This window comes from Erigeron canadensis, chromosome 1, assembly GCF_010389155.1.
Source record: "Erigeron canadensis isolate Cc75 chromosome 1, C_canadensis_v1, whole genome shotgun sequence".
In the NCBI taxonomy this organism is placed as follows: domain Eukaryota; kingdom Viridiplantae; phylum Streptophyta; class Magnoliopsida; order Asterales; family Asteraceae; genus Erigeron; species Erigeron canadensis.
Genome location: NC_057761.1, coordinates 7,314,967 through 7,333,688, shown reverse-complemented (window position 1 = coordinate 7,333,688; position 18,722 = coordinate 7,314,967). Strand labels below are relative to the sequence as shown.

Here is an 18,722-nt window from a genome sequence, read left to right as displayed (position 1 = left end):
CCCAAGAATTTAGAGAGAGAGAGAGATGTGTGTATGTGTGTGTGTTCTTGGATTGTTTAGAGAGAGGAAGATAGATAGAGAATGAGTGGAAGGTGGGGGATGGGTGGAAGGTTTTTGTGAGAAAGAGATAAGGTTGGGTATGGATCAATGGTCATGGGTTGACCCGTCTACATAAATTACTAGTTTATCTAAACACCATTTAATACCGTAAGACTCAATAAACTAACCATTTGACTTAAATAATCACATTGCACATAAGTGACTTACCAAATGACTTCAATTATATTTACAAACTAAAATTGTTAGTCGAAATGTGCGTAAAGTCAAACGGTCAAAAATCATGGGTGTTATAATGAGAAAATATCACAAATGGTCTCTGTGGTTTGTTACATTCGCGTTTTGCCCCATGTGCTTTTTTTTGTTGCAACTGGTCCCTGCCTTTTACGTTTTCGTTACCAGAAGCCTCTGACACTAACTTTCGTTAGTTCAAGACTGTTAGTGAGGGTATAATCGTCGATTTACATAAAAAAAACACCCTTCTTCTTCTTCTTCTTCTTTCCTCTTCCTTCCCTTTTTCTGGCCACCACCACCACCAACAAATTCCTTATACCCATTTTTATCATCTTCCTATAATACACAACCCAGATTCTGATCACCATTTCATCCACTATATAAATTTTATATCTTTTGTAATCATATTTAGGCATAAATAAATTAAATACAAAAACAAACAAAAATATATATACATATAGATATACGCACTGATAGATATAAATATTGATTCATTATCCACCCATCAATCTATTAAATATCGTGAACATAGAACCAAAAATTTATATGATTTTTATGATTATTATTGTAATAAAAGGCCATCTTCTTTAGCATCAAAACCACTATTCTAAACCTGATATGATTGAGCCCTAATCCAAACGTATATACATATACATGTCTATTATTACATCAACCATCCAACAAAACATTTATTCATCCTCCTTTCTTCTCTATCTTGTGACCAACAAAAACCATCAAGAACAAGGGACTATTGAAATTTAGATCTAACAAATTGAATTGCAATTTTTCTGCAATTAAGAGCTTCTTCTTAGTCAAACAAATCCATATGGAAAAAACTCAAATTATTGACTCCATATCCATGTTGAATTCAATTTGCACAACTATATTTCATTCAATAAATTCACAAACATGTAACCACCGCGCCATCACAATTCCACCTCTGGTATACCGCCGAGCCTGCATCAAACACGAACCTAAACCCATCCAACACCCAATCCCACTACCAGATTTCAACCCGAACCCATCCAAAGAAATTTCTAACGATCGGATCTTTGGTAAATGATAGATTGGAGTAAGAGAAGAAAAATTTTGGATCTCATCTCGTCGGTAAAGGATAGACACACACATATATATACATGTTGGTGGATGGATCTTTTTCGCATATTTACGTATAGATTGATGGCTAGAACTTTTTTTTTTATTTTTAATATATGTATACTGATGTTTATATATAGACCTAGAGTTTTGTTATTTTAGATTAGAGTTGGTTGAAAAAAGCAAATGGAATTTCTGAAGAGATCTAAAAAGTTTTGTTTAGGAATGGATGAATATATGTGGAGATTGAAGAATAAAGCTGCTGAAGGTCTAAGATAAAGATAAAGATATATATATATATATATATATATATATATAGGGGTGAGATATTTTGAGACCACCTCTTATTTTAGGACCAACTAGGACCATTGATTTTTGTACACCATCATCATCTACTACGATATACAAGATTTTTTTTAAAAACACTAAGACTTTCCAGCGACCGGCCCACCAGAAAATCATGTGTAAGTTAACTTACACATGATTTTTCTGTGGGTCCGTCGCTGGAAAGTCTTAGTGTTTTTATAAAAAAGTCTTGTATATCGTAGTAGATGATGATGGTGGTGTGTAAGCTACGAAAATCAATGGTCCTTTTTTGGACTTTTTTTAGGTGGTCTCAAATTATCTTTCCCCTATATATATATATATATATTTATCACATATGGTCCCTGTGATAACTAAACGGACGATTCTACCCTCGCGTGGTTCGCACGTGAAGGGTTTTAATGGCCAAATTTAACAGAAGTTAGTGCCAGGGACTTCTGACAATGAAAATGAAAAAGTCAGGGACCATTTGCAACGAAAAAAAAGCACAAGGGGCAAAATGCGAATGCGACAAACCAGAAGGACCATTTGTGACATTTTCTCTTAAATAATTGATATTTAACAGAAATGTAAAAATTATTAAAGTTTTCAAAACAGAAAACATCTAACATCATAGAAATTTAAAAAAAAAGTTACGTTAAAAAGGAAAATATTTATGATATTATAAGCAAGTTAAACAAAAAAGAAGTATGCTTTAAAAAAAAAGGCGACAATGACAAATAAGTAATTTTTATAAAAGATTTATGACAAATAAGAAGTATGCATGTATTATTGTTATCCTTAAAATATATGTTCATTTCAAAATTAGATCAATGAAACTATTTTATTAATTAATAGTGATTTTCTTAAAGTTGTGTCAGTATAATAGTGAACAATTATATCTCAGACAAAGACAATTTCTACCTTCCATGCTTTCAATCGAAATCGATATATATCCTGTCATTCAACAACCTCTCTTTGCCAATACGACCACCACAACAACTTCAACGAACAAGTTTCTAGGCTCATGCTTTATAGACACCCCCTTTGTTTAAAACTAGGGTGGTCCAATTTCTTTTTGTTATACACACTGTTATTTATTTTTGTTGGACATCAGCTGTAATTAGTGCTTCTGATATATTTGTTTTTATTATACTGCTATTTTACAAATACTCGTATCTATCCTTTCATAAAAACCCAAATCTCTTATAGATGTCAAAAAAATATCATAGAAAAGGTAAAACACACATCTATAATAATTTAGTTCCGGCAACAAGTCTGTTGCCCACCATCAAAAGATAAAATACATACTTACTCCCCTTGTAATTCCGGCAACAACTATAATATTCTTCATGAGATAGACGTAACCACAAACATATAAAACCAAACAAAAGAAACCTATATTTAGACCCATCCATGGATCGAAGGAACCCTTGTTGTTGAATTTTATATAAGTTTAACTCTATTGTTGTAGATGGTTGTATATTAACCGATTTAGAAAAGAAGTATGTCGGATTTGTCTTTTTTTTTTTTAATTTAATTGACATACTGGATTAGTATATGAGATTTGAGAATGTAGAAAATTGAAATCTAAAAAAGAAGTTGTTGGATGTGCCTTTATCTATTTATTAAATGGGCAAAATATATGAGATTTGAACTCTTTATATGAGGCAGTGATTAGGTTTGAGATTTGCATAAAGTTGATGATGGTTTTGATTTTTAATGGGTTTTAGAATTAAATTGGAGAGATTAAATTCTACAAAAATAAATTTTTTAAGATATTTAATTTATCTACATTAAAAACACAGGATGGTAAATTAGAATGGTCTGGTTTTCATATTTGTGGTCCCTGTTTTTGCCCAAACAAGTACTAGTTACCCAATTCCCAATTGTTTTTTTTTTTAAGTGGTTCAACACCTATGTATTATTTGATGAAGGGGGTGCTCCAACAGTACCCAATTTCTATCACTATTGGTATTGCAACACTTTCTTTTATCTGCCTCACTCCAGCCAACTTCCATTTCTAGCGTTCTACTCCTTTCTTTCATCCCCCGTTGTAGCCACCCAATGTAATTAGTGGCTAATCTATGAAAAATCACAATGGTCCTTAACCTATTTGCAATAAGTTATGTTGGTCATTGACGGAATTTCAATTAAAAGATGACCCATAACACAAATTTTCGTAACAATAATCTTGTATCAGCGCAAAAAGTAACAATAATGATGAGATCCTTACAATTGTTACATGGTTTAAAATTTTTTAGCTCTTTTTGAAAGCATTAAACAAATACGATAGTATATAAATTTCTCTATTAGGAAAATGTTTCAAAATTTTATCATTACTTACATTGGTCTATATAACTATATTTCATATTATTTTGTTCTGATCGCTAATAAAAACTTTACATTTTTAAATGAATTACAATTACATGGGTTGGAAAAGCCTATTCTAAAGTATAAACTAAGCTTTTTCTACCTTCAATATAGTCCATCTCTATACGGATGCATTGATGTTACACAAATGATTGAATTAAGTAAGATGCTTTATCTCATTTCAAGATGATCTTACAGTGAGAAGACTACTAGCAAAACAACATCATATTGGTCTTTGTGTAGGCTTTAATTCGTGCTTCGTAACCTGTCTTAATAACAAGCTACATCACAAGGATCGAGACTATGATATACATCTCTTGACATGGCTCCTTAGGGGCAACCTTATACTAAGGATTAGTCCTCAGGACGACTAAATCCTAGTCATTAGCAAAACACTATTCAAGGACTAATGTCCCTAAACCAATCCAATACTCAGTATTAATCTTAATCCCATATTTTATTTAATTTTACACTCATAATATAGAAAAAAAGAAAAAGAAAAAAGAAAAGCACATAAACAACTCGTCTCTATGGGAACGAGTGACGTAAGAGTCCAAAAACAAGTCGAACTCACTGGTGTTATCTTGTCTTTGAATGACGAAAACGCCAAAAATGAATGGGGACGAGTTACATAATGCCGCTTCTAACCCTATTCAAACGGTTAACATGGGCATTGGGTTGCATATCTACCCGCCCTGGTTTCTTGACTAATCCCAACAACCTTCCAACAAAAAATTATATTATTATATTCTCGTATATATATTACGGAGTAAACTTTAAGAATCCCCCTCTTTCTACACTTCACTTCAGTATACTCCGCCCGCCCAAAAGGTAATGTAATGTAATTTCTTGTTCTTTAAATTCAGTTATATTACAGCATCACCAATTCAAATTTACTGCAGTTATTTTGCTTGTCTCCCTTGTCGATTTACTGTTTTTTATTTGGCCATATGATCGATTTCAGTGGTTTTCAGTTTTTCACAAGTTCTTTTAACACCGAACCTAATCCCGTCTTGCACGAGGTTTGGGGAGGTGAGACGTGGACAGCCTTACTCGTATCCTAATGTTGAGAGGATGCTTCTAGAAGCTCTTCCGGCCATTTTATAAATAGTGAGGATCGAACCCTTGACCTCTGTTTGCCCTCCGACCATTTTGTAGCTAGTGAGAATTGAACCCTTGACCTCTATCTGCAAAAGCGTAGGTTTTCCACTTGATCAAACGCTACTTGTTTTTATTTATAGTTGAACTCCTTTAATTTGATCTTACATACTGATTACATAATTTCACTTCAAACTTGAAAATTGTAGCTTCTACTTTAGAGTTTTTGATAACTGACACTTAGGTTTGTGTATTATTTTTTGGGGGAATTTGTGTTAGTCTATAAGAGAAAAAAAAAAAAGTTAAATGGGTGGGATCCCTCTGGCCCCATGTACCGTTTTGGTACCCAGAGACCAGAGTGCACACCGCATAGAATTCATGTCTGGTAAGTCACCATCCTCACACTTGGGATCACAATATATACTTTCTCCACTTGCCTTTGGCAAGTTTTGAACCTGTGACCTCTAGCCTTCATCTGTGGTCCCATGTGGTCACATGATGGTGGTACCACTAGGGTTTCACCCCATTGGTAGTTTATAAGAGAACACACACGAATGATTCCATTATTGTGTGAATAAAAAACCTTAATCAAAATGTACAAAGTTTTCATTCTTCCTTTAACTGTCATAGTGTTGCGTGATCTACTAACTGTTGGTTGGTTTGGACAACAACGAAAACATTAAGAACTTTGGTGTTTATTTACATGAGAAAAGTAATGGCAGTTCAAATGAGACCTGATAACAATTGGCTGAAAACACAAGTTATTTGATATGTTAACATTTAAATATAGTCCATACTATTCACAGTCAATCCATTTGTTTGTCAATTAATATTAAAATGTAATTATGTTTTCTTCAACGCTTTCTTTGTTCTCATTTTCGAATAGAGATATATGTATAATTGTGTGTGTGTATATATATATATATACATATGTATGTATGTATATTACTTCAAAAGTGAATTAACATATGTATATTACTTCAAAAGGTTCTAGTTTGAACCTTTTGTAAGGCTGTTTTTTTTTTTTTTTTTTTTTTTTTGTGTGTGTGTTTCTTGTTTGAATCGTTAAGAAGTGGTTCTGGAGTGTATTATAATTTACCTTGATATCTAATTGTTGGAGCAACATAGGTGGGATTATTTTTTATCTTGTATTTTTTTATATCTGGTGGACTTTGACTACCTCTATTTAAGTAGGCTAAGCTGGTTTTTTCGGATTTGACTTTTGAATTTCAGACTTGGTGATTTCCAACCTATATGAATATTTTTACCTTATAAAGCCAACTGTTTCATTGTTGTAGCATTATAAATGATTGCAAGAAAGTTCTCATAAGTTAGAGAAATATAACTGTTGAGATTTCAACGTAGTTTCTTCCGCTCTCCACGTATCATGTAAGTTTTGCAAGTACTTTTAAAAAATTTGACATTCTTAGGATTTACAAATTTGCAGGTGTGACCATATGGTATTGTAACAAGTCTTTCTTAAATCTGTTAAAAGTAGTTGGAAGATGAGCAAGCTAAAATCATCGAACTTGGAACTAGACCTAGATCGACCCAACATTGAAGATTACCTTCATCCCGATTCCATTCAAGAACCTCTCGGCAAGCTTCGATTGTAATATTAATTTCTCCTCTTTGTGTGTTCCTGCAATTTTGCAGAATGCATTATTTGAATGAACTGATGAATGACTTAATGATTTCTTTGTTTAGGCGCGATTTACTGGACATTTCACCCACCCTGACAGAAGCAGGTGGTGCCATTGTCGATGTAAGTTTTTTTATTTACATTTCTACACATTGACTTCTGGGGGACTTATATTATTTCCATGTTTTTCATAAACCTGACTGTATACTTGCAATTGTTGGTTAATTTATGACAACTTGCGTCACATTTAGTGGATATGAATCTCCACAAATATGCAAGAAATCCAAGAATATCGATTTGGAGACATGGCATATTAGTTACTCTCGTCTGGTGGAGGAAAATGCAAAAGTTTCTGTTTGTCTCTGCACGACAAAAATTGCAACATATTTGCAACAGGATTGTAGTCCAAATTTTCTAATTTCTCATTAGCTATCACTCTTAGATTCCGGTAGGATTAATTATGGTATACAAATTCGTTATTAAAGAGAGTTTTAGGTGTTTAATTCTCAGTCACAGGCTCTATTTATTTTATGTAGCCAAAAATTGGATTCTTTAAGATAGGAGTATACATGTATTTTTTGGTAAGATACATAGATGGAGTTACCTATTTGCTCCTTTTTATTACAAAACATATTGTCTATTCATTTTGTACACTTACGATAATACATCCGTTCGTTCAATTTCTGTGAAATCCATGTGATACTGGAAGTAATAGTGATACAATAATGATTTATCATGTTATGTTATCACCTTATTGTTGCGTACTATTATTAATCAATCTCATCGAAGATATTTCACTCATATTACTTTGAATTGCAAAAGGTCCTTCACTATAACCACTTTGTGCATGAACAGGACTCCTTCACACGATGTTTTAAGTCAAATCCTCCAGAACCTTGGAACTGGAATATATATTTGTTCCCGCTGTGGTGTTTGGGAGTCGTAGTTAGATATGGAATTCTTTTTCCTGTAAGGTTGGTATATCTCTTATTTTCATATCACTTAAATTGGAATGAAGGTGCTAAGAAGTTGATGCCTGAATGATCTACCGGATTGCCCTTTATGCATATTTGCATAATTTAAGTCATCATAAGGGACAGCCACATTAGCCTACCTGTTCAATTTTATTATAAAACTTTTTCAACAAGCAGAATATCATCAAGGATTACAACCGCATGCTATACTATATATTGATATATTCATTTTATAATGAAGTATTATTACTTTATCTTCTGTTATTATAATATAAATTTTGAAATGCTATAGTCTATTTATTGATAATTGTGCGTGTTTGAATGCCAGTCTGCATAAAGTTGTTTATTCTTTCTTTTAGTCCTTTATCCAATATGTGTGTCTATCACATGCAATCATCAGAAAGAAACCAGCAAGATTTCTGCAATTCATATATGTGTAAGTCATTGGCAGTGAATGGAACGAGAGTGGGAGATTCCCTTCACTGCGCGGGAACGCCGCCGCCGAGTCGCCGACGGTGAGGGGAGGAGTGAGGGGAGCAAAGTGAGAGAAACTTTCACGCGGAGGGGAAGGTGAGGGGAAGTACGAAATTGACCGTTTGGAGTGTCCTTTTCTTGTCTTATAATTATTTGTGTGGTTTTTATATATGAGGTATAATGGGGTGTGAGGGGTGAGTGAGAGATGGGATGCCAACAAAATAGTCGAATGAGGGGTGAGTGAGAGGAAGCTAAGGTGGCATAAGGGATATCAGATTGGTTGGAAGTGAGGGTGAGAAAAAAAGTGAGAGCTCCATTGTCATCGCCCTAAATATGAACGCTATGAAGAAAAATATACATAGATAGTAATACCCAACACAAACCGTGTCAGTGTTCTACATACCTAACTTGAGGCTATCCCTTTGCTTATTTATTTGGTCTGTTGTCGAAGGTCAGTTGCTTTCTTTGAATGTAAATTTCAGAGATTTGAATGTTTCGCATACATTCTAGATCCAAAATGTTATGGTAATATGATAGTCGGATATTTCTACTCTGCTGTTTATTAATGCTCTTTTATATGTCTGAAATTATGGTAAGATATGCATCGAGTCTCAGTGGCCAATATGCTCTTGTTTGTTTTGCAGGGTGTTGATTCTGACATTAGGTTGGATAATATTTCTTTCATGTTACATCCCGGTTCATGTGCTATTAAAAGGGAATGATAAGCTGAGGAAAAAGTTAGAGGTATAAATGTTCTTTAGGTGTTTTAAATCTATGTGAAGTAATCTTTACAAGAGATGCTTATTCTTTGTTCAGATGAGGAAATGACTTTCACTAATTAGTCTGTGGTTGCTACATGATTCACTGATTTGCAAAAACAGAAACACGAAAGTATCCAAAACTTTTATATAACCGTGCTTTGGAATGTGATTTAATCTGAAGTTAAACTTATACAGATTTTACAGGTGGCATTACAATCATTTAGAGACTAGAACAATATTGAGTGATCGACTTTTTGGTACATACTTGTTACAACTAGCCACTGCTCTTGCAAAAATGCAAATAAAACAGAATATCAGACTTTTCACAGATGAGTAATTCTGGTGAAATTGTGGAAATGTATATGAGAAACACTTGGCCCTTTTTGTTTGCAGAAAATACCCAAGTAGTGTGGTTTAAGCAGTCAATTGATCTTCTGTCTATAGTACATGCCTGAAATAACCTAGTTAAAAATTAAATATTTCTGACATTCTCGCCAGTGTCTCATTTTAATTATTTCTTTCCAGAGAGGTCTAGTGGAGTTACTTTGTAGCTTCTTTGTCGCATCATGGACCGGAGTTGTCAAATACCATGGCCCTAGGCCATGCGCAAGGCCCAAGCAGGTATATATTTTTAAGCTGGGTAATGGGTATAGCTAGCTGTCTCTGATCCATTTTCATACTTTTGAATGTCTGGTTATTGAATAGGTATTTGTGGCCAATCATACGTCCATGATCGATTTCATCATTTTAGAGCAAATGACGGCATTTGCCGTGATCATGCAAAAACATCCAGGATGGGTTGGTATGTCTTCACCTTTCTTTCTATTTTACTATGTATAATGGGTCAACACTTCAATTGAGTAATTGTATAATGGGTCTTCTGTTTGACCTATGATTGTGATGAGGGGCATTGTGAGATGGTTAGCACAATGGGAATTATGGACTCCTGGATAGTTAGAACTGATGGATTTATAGTGGAAATTTCTAATATTTTTGTCTAAAGTTTCAACTAAAAGAAAGAAAGCAAGCAATAAAGAAACTGTGACTAATGATTCTTTATGTGTAGGACTTATACAAAGCACTATCTTGGACAGTGTGGGGTGTATATGGTTCAATCGGTCGGAAGCAAAAGATCGTGAGGTTGTAACAAGAAAGTATGTACAGTATTATGATGCAAATATGTTTATATCTTTTGTTTTATTATCAACTTTAAAAGATGTGGTAACACTGGCTTGCAATTTTCAGGTTAAGGGAACACGTTGAGGGTGCCGAAAACAACCCTCTTCTTATATTTCCTGAAGGAACTTGTGTAAATAATCAGTATACTGTTATGTTCAAGAAGGTACAAATTATTTTTTAAGAGGCACATAGTTTAACAAATGTTTAGATATCCGTCAAATATCGAAATTACAATTATGTAAAGTTAATGAGGAATCATATCAAGGAAATGGACATTATAATTTTTTGTGTACTCTTATATAGTTATATACATATATATTTCAGGGTGCATTTGAACTTGGATCCACTGTTTGCCCAATTGCAATTAAGTACAACAAAATCTTTGTTGATGCGTTTTGGAATAGCAAAAAGTGAGAATCGTTATCCTAATTTCATATATGTAAAGGTGTGTTTGCTTTAAGGGCTTAGTTAGGGGAATGGTAGCAATAAAGATTTGTTTTAAGCAAATGGGTTTAAAATAATCCGTGCTTTTCAACAACCAACTAAAGTCTTGTGTTGAATGTTTGTTTATAGTTAACTTTTCTTTGCCAATGGCTTGTATTTTGCAGACAATCTTTCACAACACATTTACTACAGTTGATGACATCATGGGCTGTGGTGTGTGATGTTTGGTACCTGGAACCCCAAAATATGAAGCCAGGAGAAACACCTATTGAATTTGCCGAAAGGCATGGCTTCAATTAGACTTGATTCTATAAATGCCACTAACATTTAAGTTGTCTAAATTGGCATTTCTTTATTGCACTTTGCAGGGTGAGGGACATCATCTCAGTTCGTGCAGGTATTAAAATGGTTCCATGGGACGGATACTTGAAATATGCTCGCCCAAGCCCAAAACATAGGGAGCGCAAGTAAGTTGAATTACTAATCGTGCTCATATATTTCCATCTTTATTATATTTTATTAATTTTCATTATTGGGGAATGGGGATGGTTTTAATGTTGTAATATACCTTTTCAGTTGTCAAAAAGCTCTTGTACTGTTGCCAAAATTCAGATTTTCATGAGGCGTTCCATCAAACTTCCCATATATAGCGCCCCTGACTTCAAAATTTTCCATTTTGGTTTATTAGTCAATTTTAGTAGAAGACATGACACTCATTGTTTGCTTGTTTTTTAAGACTAACGGCCTTAAATTAGAGTATATTAAGATACTTCGCATTTGAATGTTGCAGGCAGCAAAGCTTTGCAGAGTGGGTGTTGCGTCGGTTGGAGGACAAGTAGGGGTTATAAATGAGTGTCTCATCTAATAAAACTACTTGGGTGTTAGCTTCTTTGTTTGGAACAAGTTGTAGTATTAGTTAAATGTTTAAATTATCTCTTTATATATTGATCCATGAAAATTGAAGCACTTCTTTTCTAAACACAATCCTCCTCCCAAATGACAAGTAATACTACCCCTAACACATGACCTAAGCAGCCCAATACTAAACAAAACCACCAAAACGAAACCTACATTACCACTAACAACAAAATATTATAGCTCTGCCTGTTTACGACAATGGAAAACATGCCTCGCGTACACCTCCAATTACGCAATCACGAGCGCTATCAATGATGGAGCCGCATGACGACCAATATTTGTGGGTATCTAACTTGAATATGACGGCTGAAATACCACATCTACTTGTCACAATAATTCAAACTCTCCATACACAACAACCAGAAGGCTCGACCTAATTAGCAAACTCACCAAACACTTAATCAGAACTCATCGTGTTTCATGCTGGATCAGCCAAAGAGATGTAATTGACTACCGCGTGGTACATCAAAATGAAACAATGATGACCTCAGAAGGGTCTGAAACAAACACCTTTGAGAATTTAGTCACTCCTAACAAAGTAATTGGATGGAAAACCCTTGATCCCATGTACTATTTGGTACCTAATCCGGTAGATCAATATGTTTACTTATATTACTTATAATAAGTTAATAACATGAAGACTTCAAAAAATTGAGTTTACAATCTGAAATCACAAGGCTATATGTCGTCATTCTGTATGCTTATAATTTCCGATTTTGATGTGATTTTAAAATTTTAAGGTAAATCCAAAACTTTAACTAAACATATATTATATTTATTTTTACTGTTTATTATAACTTAGCTTCGATCATCGGTTTACTTTAACCACAATTTGTTTCATAATTACAAATTAAGTATGAGGCATTTTCGAATTACTTTATAAAACAATCTATATAACTATCATACATCGTACGAGTATTAGTACTAATAATATTATAAATATGCATTACCGTACGAGTATTAGTACTAATAATATTATAAATATGCATTACACTCCGCTGCTTCTGAATTATATTATGCAACTTACTCTATTTTAATTACTCCAAAATGAAAACCACTTTTCCTGTCAATTTAACATTATAATTCTTGCTCTTCCAAAGATATGGTGCAACAACACCACCATGATCACGACTTCCTCAAATTTCGTATGTAACCAAAAAGAGCAAGAATCACTACTTGTGTTCATAACACTTCACGGGCGAGGATCGTCCATTAACATGGACTCGAGTAGAATGTTGTGACATGGGAACCGGTCATGTTGTGGAACTTGACTTTCATAGTTGGCAGTTGAACGGGGCATACCTGCAAGCATTGGACAATTATCAATGCTTCAAAGGATAAGTTTTTATGATAATCAGTTGAGTGCAAACATTTCCGCAAGTATTGGACGACTCTCGATGCTAGAAGAGATATATCTTTGTAGCAATCTATTGAGTGGAAGCATACCCACAACACGACTCAGAAGGCTAAAGGTGCTTCATCTTTATAATAATTGTTTGAGTGGGAACATTCCGACTGAACTTGGCGAGCTTTCAAATCTTCGATCCCTGATTGTATTTAATAATTCTTTGGTTGGGAACATCCCAATGAGTCTCGGGCAACTTTCAAGCCCCTAGTTGTCAATAATAATTTATTGGTTGGGGTTCTTTCAGAAATTCACTTCCTCAAACTCATCCCAATGAGCATTAGAGATATTATGCCAGAATGGTTTGATAACATCTCCTCTCATATCTCTATCTTGGATTTGTCATTCAACCAGATTAGTGGAAAACTGCCAAGATTTGACGGCTACGTTGGTAAAGAGTGTTTCCAGAAAAGGTATTCAAATTTGAGGGATCATTTACATCACCATCAAATGTAGAGGCGTTTGATCTCTTAGACAACATGTTTGGCGCAAGTTTTTCGAGAGCTTTTTAGGAGCTTTAGCTTTTCGAATGAACTTTTAATCTTTAAAACTACACAAATATCTCTTGAAGTTGCAGCTACATCTATCATACCAAACATTTTTAGAAAATAAAAGCTACAACTTACGGCTCTAACTAAAAGTTACAGCTTACAGCTCGAACTAAAAGCTACAACTACCGGTTATAGCTACTTTTGCCAAACATATGGAAATGTTCCTCAAATTGATAGGAACCACCAATCCACAACTCAAAGTTATTAATTTATCTAGAAATCGTTTCACGGGAAGAATATCGACAAACTTATGCAAGGTGCTTGTGTCGAGTTTCTGGATTAATCTCATAATAACTCTTTTGGAATTCTTCCCGTGTGTTTAGGTAGATTGAATAATTTGCTAGTGATTGATCTTTCAGATAACTCTATAATAGGTGATGTTCGCAATTCATTGGGTTCTTTATCAGATCTTAAGTCCTTCCACTTCCACAACAACAAACTTGAGGGTATTCTCCCATCATCTTTACAGAACTTGACAAGATTGGTCACCATGGATTTAGGGCACAATTTGTTAACAAGTGGTATCCCTTCTTGGATCGGAATTAAGCTATCAAGTCTTAAAATCTTGAATCTCCAATCAAATAAGTTCACAGGTAAAATTCCACAACAACTTTGTCAAATCAATACTCTTCAATACTTAAACTTGGCAAACAATAACATACATGGAACAATCCCTCATTAGTTTTGAAACTTTACCGGTATTATCAAGAGTAGTATTTTTAACCTAAGTGATTATGACACTCAATACTATGAAGAGTATTTTGTTGCTTACATAAAGTGAAAAGACTTGTACTATGACGAATATATTTTGACTCACATAAAGGGTCTTCCGTTGAAATACACTAACACAATCGGATTTCTTATATCCTTAGACCTCTCAAACAATAACATCGATCATTGGAGAGATTTCGATGGTTTGATGAACCTTGCAGCATTGAAGAATTTGAATCTTTCAAGAAACTTGTTAAGTGGACAAAATCCGTCAACCATTGGAAATCTAAAGTTAATGGAAGCTTTAGATTTGTCGATGAACAACCTGTTTGGTCGAATTCGTACAGGTTTGGAAATCAACTTCAAACTTTTGAATTTGGAAATCAACAACCTGTTAAATTTTCTAATCTATTTGAATTTGTCATTCAACAATTTATCTGGCCCATTTCCGGTTGGAAATCAACTTCAAACTTTTGATCCTGCTATTTATGAAGGAAACGACAAATTAGGGTTATGAGGGGTTGTAACAATTTACCGTATACTCATGTTGGTGATGATGGAGGTAAAGATGGTATAGAAGGTTTGTGGTGTTATATAGTGGCATTCTCTCGGGTTTCATTATCGGTTTCATTGGTCTTATTAGTGGCTTGTACTTTGTTAGGATTTGGAGGGTAGCTTACTTTAAGACAATAGTCAATGTTTACGCTTGGCTAATGGTTAAAATCATAGTTATTCTTGCTCGAATCAGGAGGAAGTTCTTCTAACAAGGTTTAATATTGTTGGTAACTTGGTATCACAAACATTCATTGGAACTCAAAAGTATAATAAGATTAAATAAGCTACTGTGTGTGTCTAAGCATTTGTGATGATGTATGTAATGATATTTATTCTCTATATAAGGTTCGCGGTGAGTTCTATTTCTCAGGGTCATTGACTTTGATTTTGGACTGTATGATCAAGTTGGCTTTTAACTTGAGCCATATTAAGTCTGAATTTGTATAACCGTTGGATCGGTGAGGTTCTATTGAATCTAAATCAGTTGTCTCAGCTCATCAAGTTTCGGTCATATTATTTCCTGTGTCTCGCTTGATTACAATCCCGTTTTCATCTGGTGACCGTCCAATAACCTTCCACAATAACCGCCTAATAAACTCATTAAACTTCAAAAGCTGGCCTTGACAAAATAGATTGTGTTTCATGCCGGAGCAGCTAAAGAGATAAGCTGACTATCACACGATTTACATCAAAATGTATGTATGGCTAATTAATATATCAGATGATTTTATATATATAGCAACTAAAGTCAAATGGGCTTGGGATTTTCGCACAAGTCATGAGTTCGATCTTTAAGGGTGCACCCTTCAGTAGCGCGCACGCCCGATTAAGAAAATATAGTCTACCCAAGGGGCACTCATCATTTAGCCGACAGTATTTATTTGACTCTTCCTTAAAATAATAATGGGTTCGATTCCATTACTAGTTTAAAGGTATCAATTTTCTTCACCGATCTAAACTTTTTTTATTGCCTATTAAAGATCATAAAATTATTCAATACAATAGTTAGTATTTCAATAAAGAAAATATATACCGCAATAGTTCAATTAGGGTATGTTTTGCAGCAAATTTTTAGAAGCTTTAAGCTTCAAACATTTAAGAAAAAGCTCTTATCCATTAAAAACTTGTGTTTGATAAATTTCGCTTCAAGCTTTTAATTCATACAAAAAGCTACATATTTAAATGCTACTCAAGCCAGCGTTTCAGACTAGCTAGAAGCTTTTGGTGTAAGGGACATTCGGATGTTTCAACTACTTTCGCTTCATGCTATATTTTTTTTTTCCGCTTCATGCTATACTTGATGGACCTTTTATATATCCAATCTAATATAAACATAAATGATAGGGTAGCTGCTTATGGCCTGTGTCTTTTAAAAGCTCTAAAAACATCAAAATACTTCTAACAGCTAACATCAAAATACATCTAACGTATAGCTTACAGCTACCAACTTCTAACCACCAGCTAACAGCTAGTTGTGTCAAACATACCCTATATAGAAATTCTAAAATATTTCCTATATGTATATATGTATTACTCGTATATGTATTGTAAGAAGAAAAGTCCGAGTATAAGATACAAGGTTGAGAAATATGATGGACGTTGATTGAGACGTTTTTGAACGTTTCCACTCCCGTCGCATTGTTGACTAAATAAAATAAAGTTTAATGTTGTTAGGTTTGTTAAATTTCCATTGCGTCTTTGACCTCCACATTATTCCTATACTCATTACTAGTTAATTAACCTAAAAGTGTAATTTTAGGAAAAAAGAAAAAAAAAACCTTTTTATTTATTATGTTGTACCATGAGTGATTTTTTATGAATATATTGTGAACTTGGATAAAAAAGAAAAAAGAAAAAATAAACCATTTTTTGCGAGTATGTATCAGCTGAATGTGTTAGTATATGATCACGTAAAATGAACGTATGTCCAGAAATGATTTAAGCCTACGGGGTCACACAAAATGACACGGTAACTCTATATTATTAATTAATATATTAAAGTAGTATATTAATTAGTTTGATCACTAAATGATTAATTTAAATAAATTAAAGGGTTAATTGTATTTGAATTAATTAGAAGGAGGTTTAATTGTGAAATAAGTTAATTAGGGTTGGACTCTAATTGGACTTAAGGGGGGCCGGTTTTTGAAGGCTCTTTAGAGGCCTTAATTTGACTTGATCACCAAGTAATTATGCCCTAATATCTTCTTATAAATAGAGGCTTAAATCTAAGGGCGCGTTTGGTTCACGGAATGTTTTTGGATGGAATGTAATCTATTGAAGGAATTGGAATCTCATGGAATGGAATTTGATGGAATGTTTTTCATTTTTTGAAGATTTAAGGGAGAGACGAAATGAGATTCCTTCCCCCATCCTCATGGAATGGAGATTCCATCAAATGAGGGAATGTTGACATTCCAACGGAATGATATTCCTTCATCATTGAGCAACCAAACGCACTAAAGAATGAAATTTAATTCCAATTCCATCAAATTCCATCAGAATCTACGAACCAAACGCGACCTAAGGGTTTAAGCACTCTATTCACACATTATTCTCTCCTCTCTTCCCCCTCTTCTTGGCTTCGGCCGAAACACCAAACAACAAAGGGTTTCGGGTTTTTGGTTGGTTCGAATTTAAGGGGTAGTAACAAAGGGTTGTTCGGTTCGTGATCAAGGTACTAACATACGATATAAGAGGTGTCTAGTGTGCGATTATAGAGGAATTTACTTCAAATCCTTTAAAGTTCTTTACTTTATTCATTTACATTATAAGGTAATCCTTATTCCTATTTTAAGGTTAATTAATTGGTTTTATTTGCTATAATACTACAATAAATAAAAATTTAAATGATTGTCCCTTAATGGATTGGTTTTTTTAAAAAGGGACAAAAACTTTTATTTTCGAAAAGATTGACCGATTTATATATGCATTCTCAGGCTTAACACATGAGAGGTTATTGCTTGTCATACATGCATACGAAACATATATGTCATCAAGTCATCAACTAATTAAGCACTAACTCATCAAATGATACGTGGCACGATTATGTTGGTAAATTATTTAGTATTATCATACAAGAATATTAATACAACCTTGTGCTTCATGATTTTTGTTATTTTAATAGGCTTAATGTTACACCTCTTGTATCCCAGTCTATAATGGTATGTATGATAGAGTAAAATGCGGCTCCCATGTCATTAATAATCTGGTCGGGTTACCAAAATCATGATCGGGATACCAGCGACTAATTTTAACTTGTGGTTTCTTATGTTTTCCCTACAATTGTATTTATTGACTTAATTTATACGAAAAGAATTTTGTATTTTCATCATGTATTTTGCTAAACTGATTATGATTTCTGGATATTGTGACTTGAAAGTATAAGATAAATCTGATATTTTTAATTATAAATTTATGGATGCATATTGTCAATTTTTATGGTCAATGAACATTCGCTTTTCAACATCAATGAACAATTTTTATGGTCAATGTAAGCCTGTCCCGGTCTTTACTCAAGTCCCTATTTGGTAGGTTTCCTTGCTTGTATTTTTGTGCATTTAAGTTTTCTTGGGTCAAAGTCAGCTTTAGACCATGTTTTAAATACGGTTAAATACCGTCCGGTATTGCCGGTATCGGAGAGTATTGCGGTATTTTAAGCCCGGTATTTTTTTTGTTTTTTCACTATTCAATAGCGACCGGTATTAGCGATATTTTCGGTATTTTCTGGTATTACCGTACCGGTATTTACGGTATTTTAATTATTTCTATTTAAATTTTTTTTTATAATACTTTAATGTTTTTATTTATTATTTGTGAACTTTAAAACTTATATTTTATTATGAAATACATATTTGGTATTAATTTTGAGTGACTTATAATTGTAATTTAATTATTTACGTTAAATTGTAACAAGTTTTGTAGGAGTTTTTTAAAAAATAAATTATA

General features: G+C 33.6%; 1 protein-coding gene across 2 annotated transcripts; it reads left to right on the top strand.

Moving 5' to 3' along the window:
* Nucleotides 1–4,759: 4,759 nt before the first annotated feature.
* Nucleotides 4,760–11,613, top strand: LOC122584767 (glycerol-3-phosphate acyltransferase 9-like). Of its 2 annotated transcripts, XM_043756826.1 has the most exons (14): nucleotides 4,760–4,893; nucleotides 6,459–6,549; nucleotides 6,656–6,772; nucleotides 6,868–6,925; nucleotides 7,658–7,776; nucleotides 8,895–8,994; nucleotides 9,537–9,632; nucleotides 9,717–9,813; nucleotides 10,078–10,165; nucleotides 10,257–10,353; nucleotides 10,515–10,600; nucleotides 10,799–10,918; nucleotides 11,003–11,101; nucleotides 11,425–11,613. In XM_043756826.1, exons 3-14 carry the CDS (start codon nucleotides 6,666–6,668, stop codon nucleotides 11,471–11,473), a joined length of 1,116 nt encoding a protein of 371 aa, XP_043612761.1. In that variant the 5' UTR covers nucleotides 4,760–4,893; nucleotides 6,459–6,549; nucleotides 6,656–6,665; the 3' UTR covers nucleotides 11,474–11,613. The 2 variants fall into 2 exon arrangements, with proteins under 2 accessions (XP_043612761.1, XP_043612760.1); XM_043756825.1 differs by lacking the exon at nucleotides 6,459–6,549 and having other exon boundaries at nucleotides 6,608–6,772.
* Nucleotides 11,614–18,722: the final 7,109 nt, after the last annotated feature.

Bases quoted from the DNA above. Each gene is read 5' to 3' on its own strand.
- LOC122584767 (XM_043756825.1), top strand. From the start codon at position 6,666: ATGAGCAAGCTAAAATCATCGAACTTGGAACTAGACCTAGATCGACCC. The intron at 9,633-9,716 runs GTATATATTTTT...GTTATTGAATAG, and splicing joins CATGCGCAAGGCCCAAGCAG to GTATTTGTGGCCAATCATAC. The intron at 10,919-11,002 runs GCATGGCTTCAA...TGCACTTTGCAG, and splicing joins CCTATTGAATTTGCCGAAAG to GGTGAGGGACATCATCTCAG.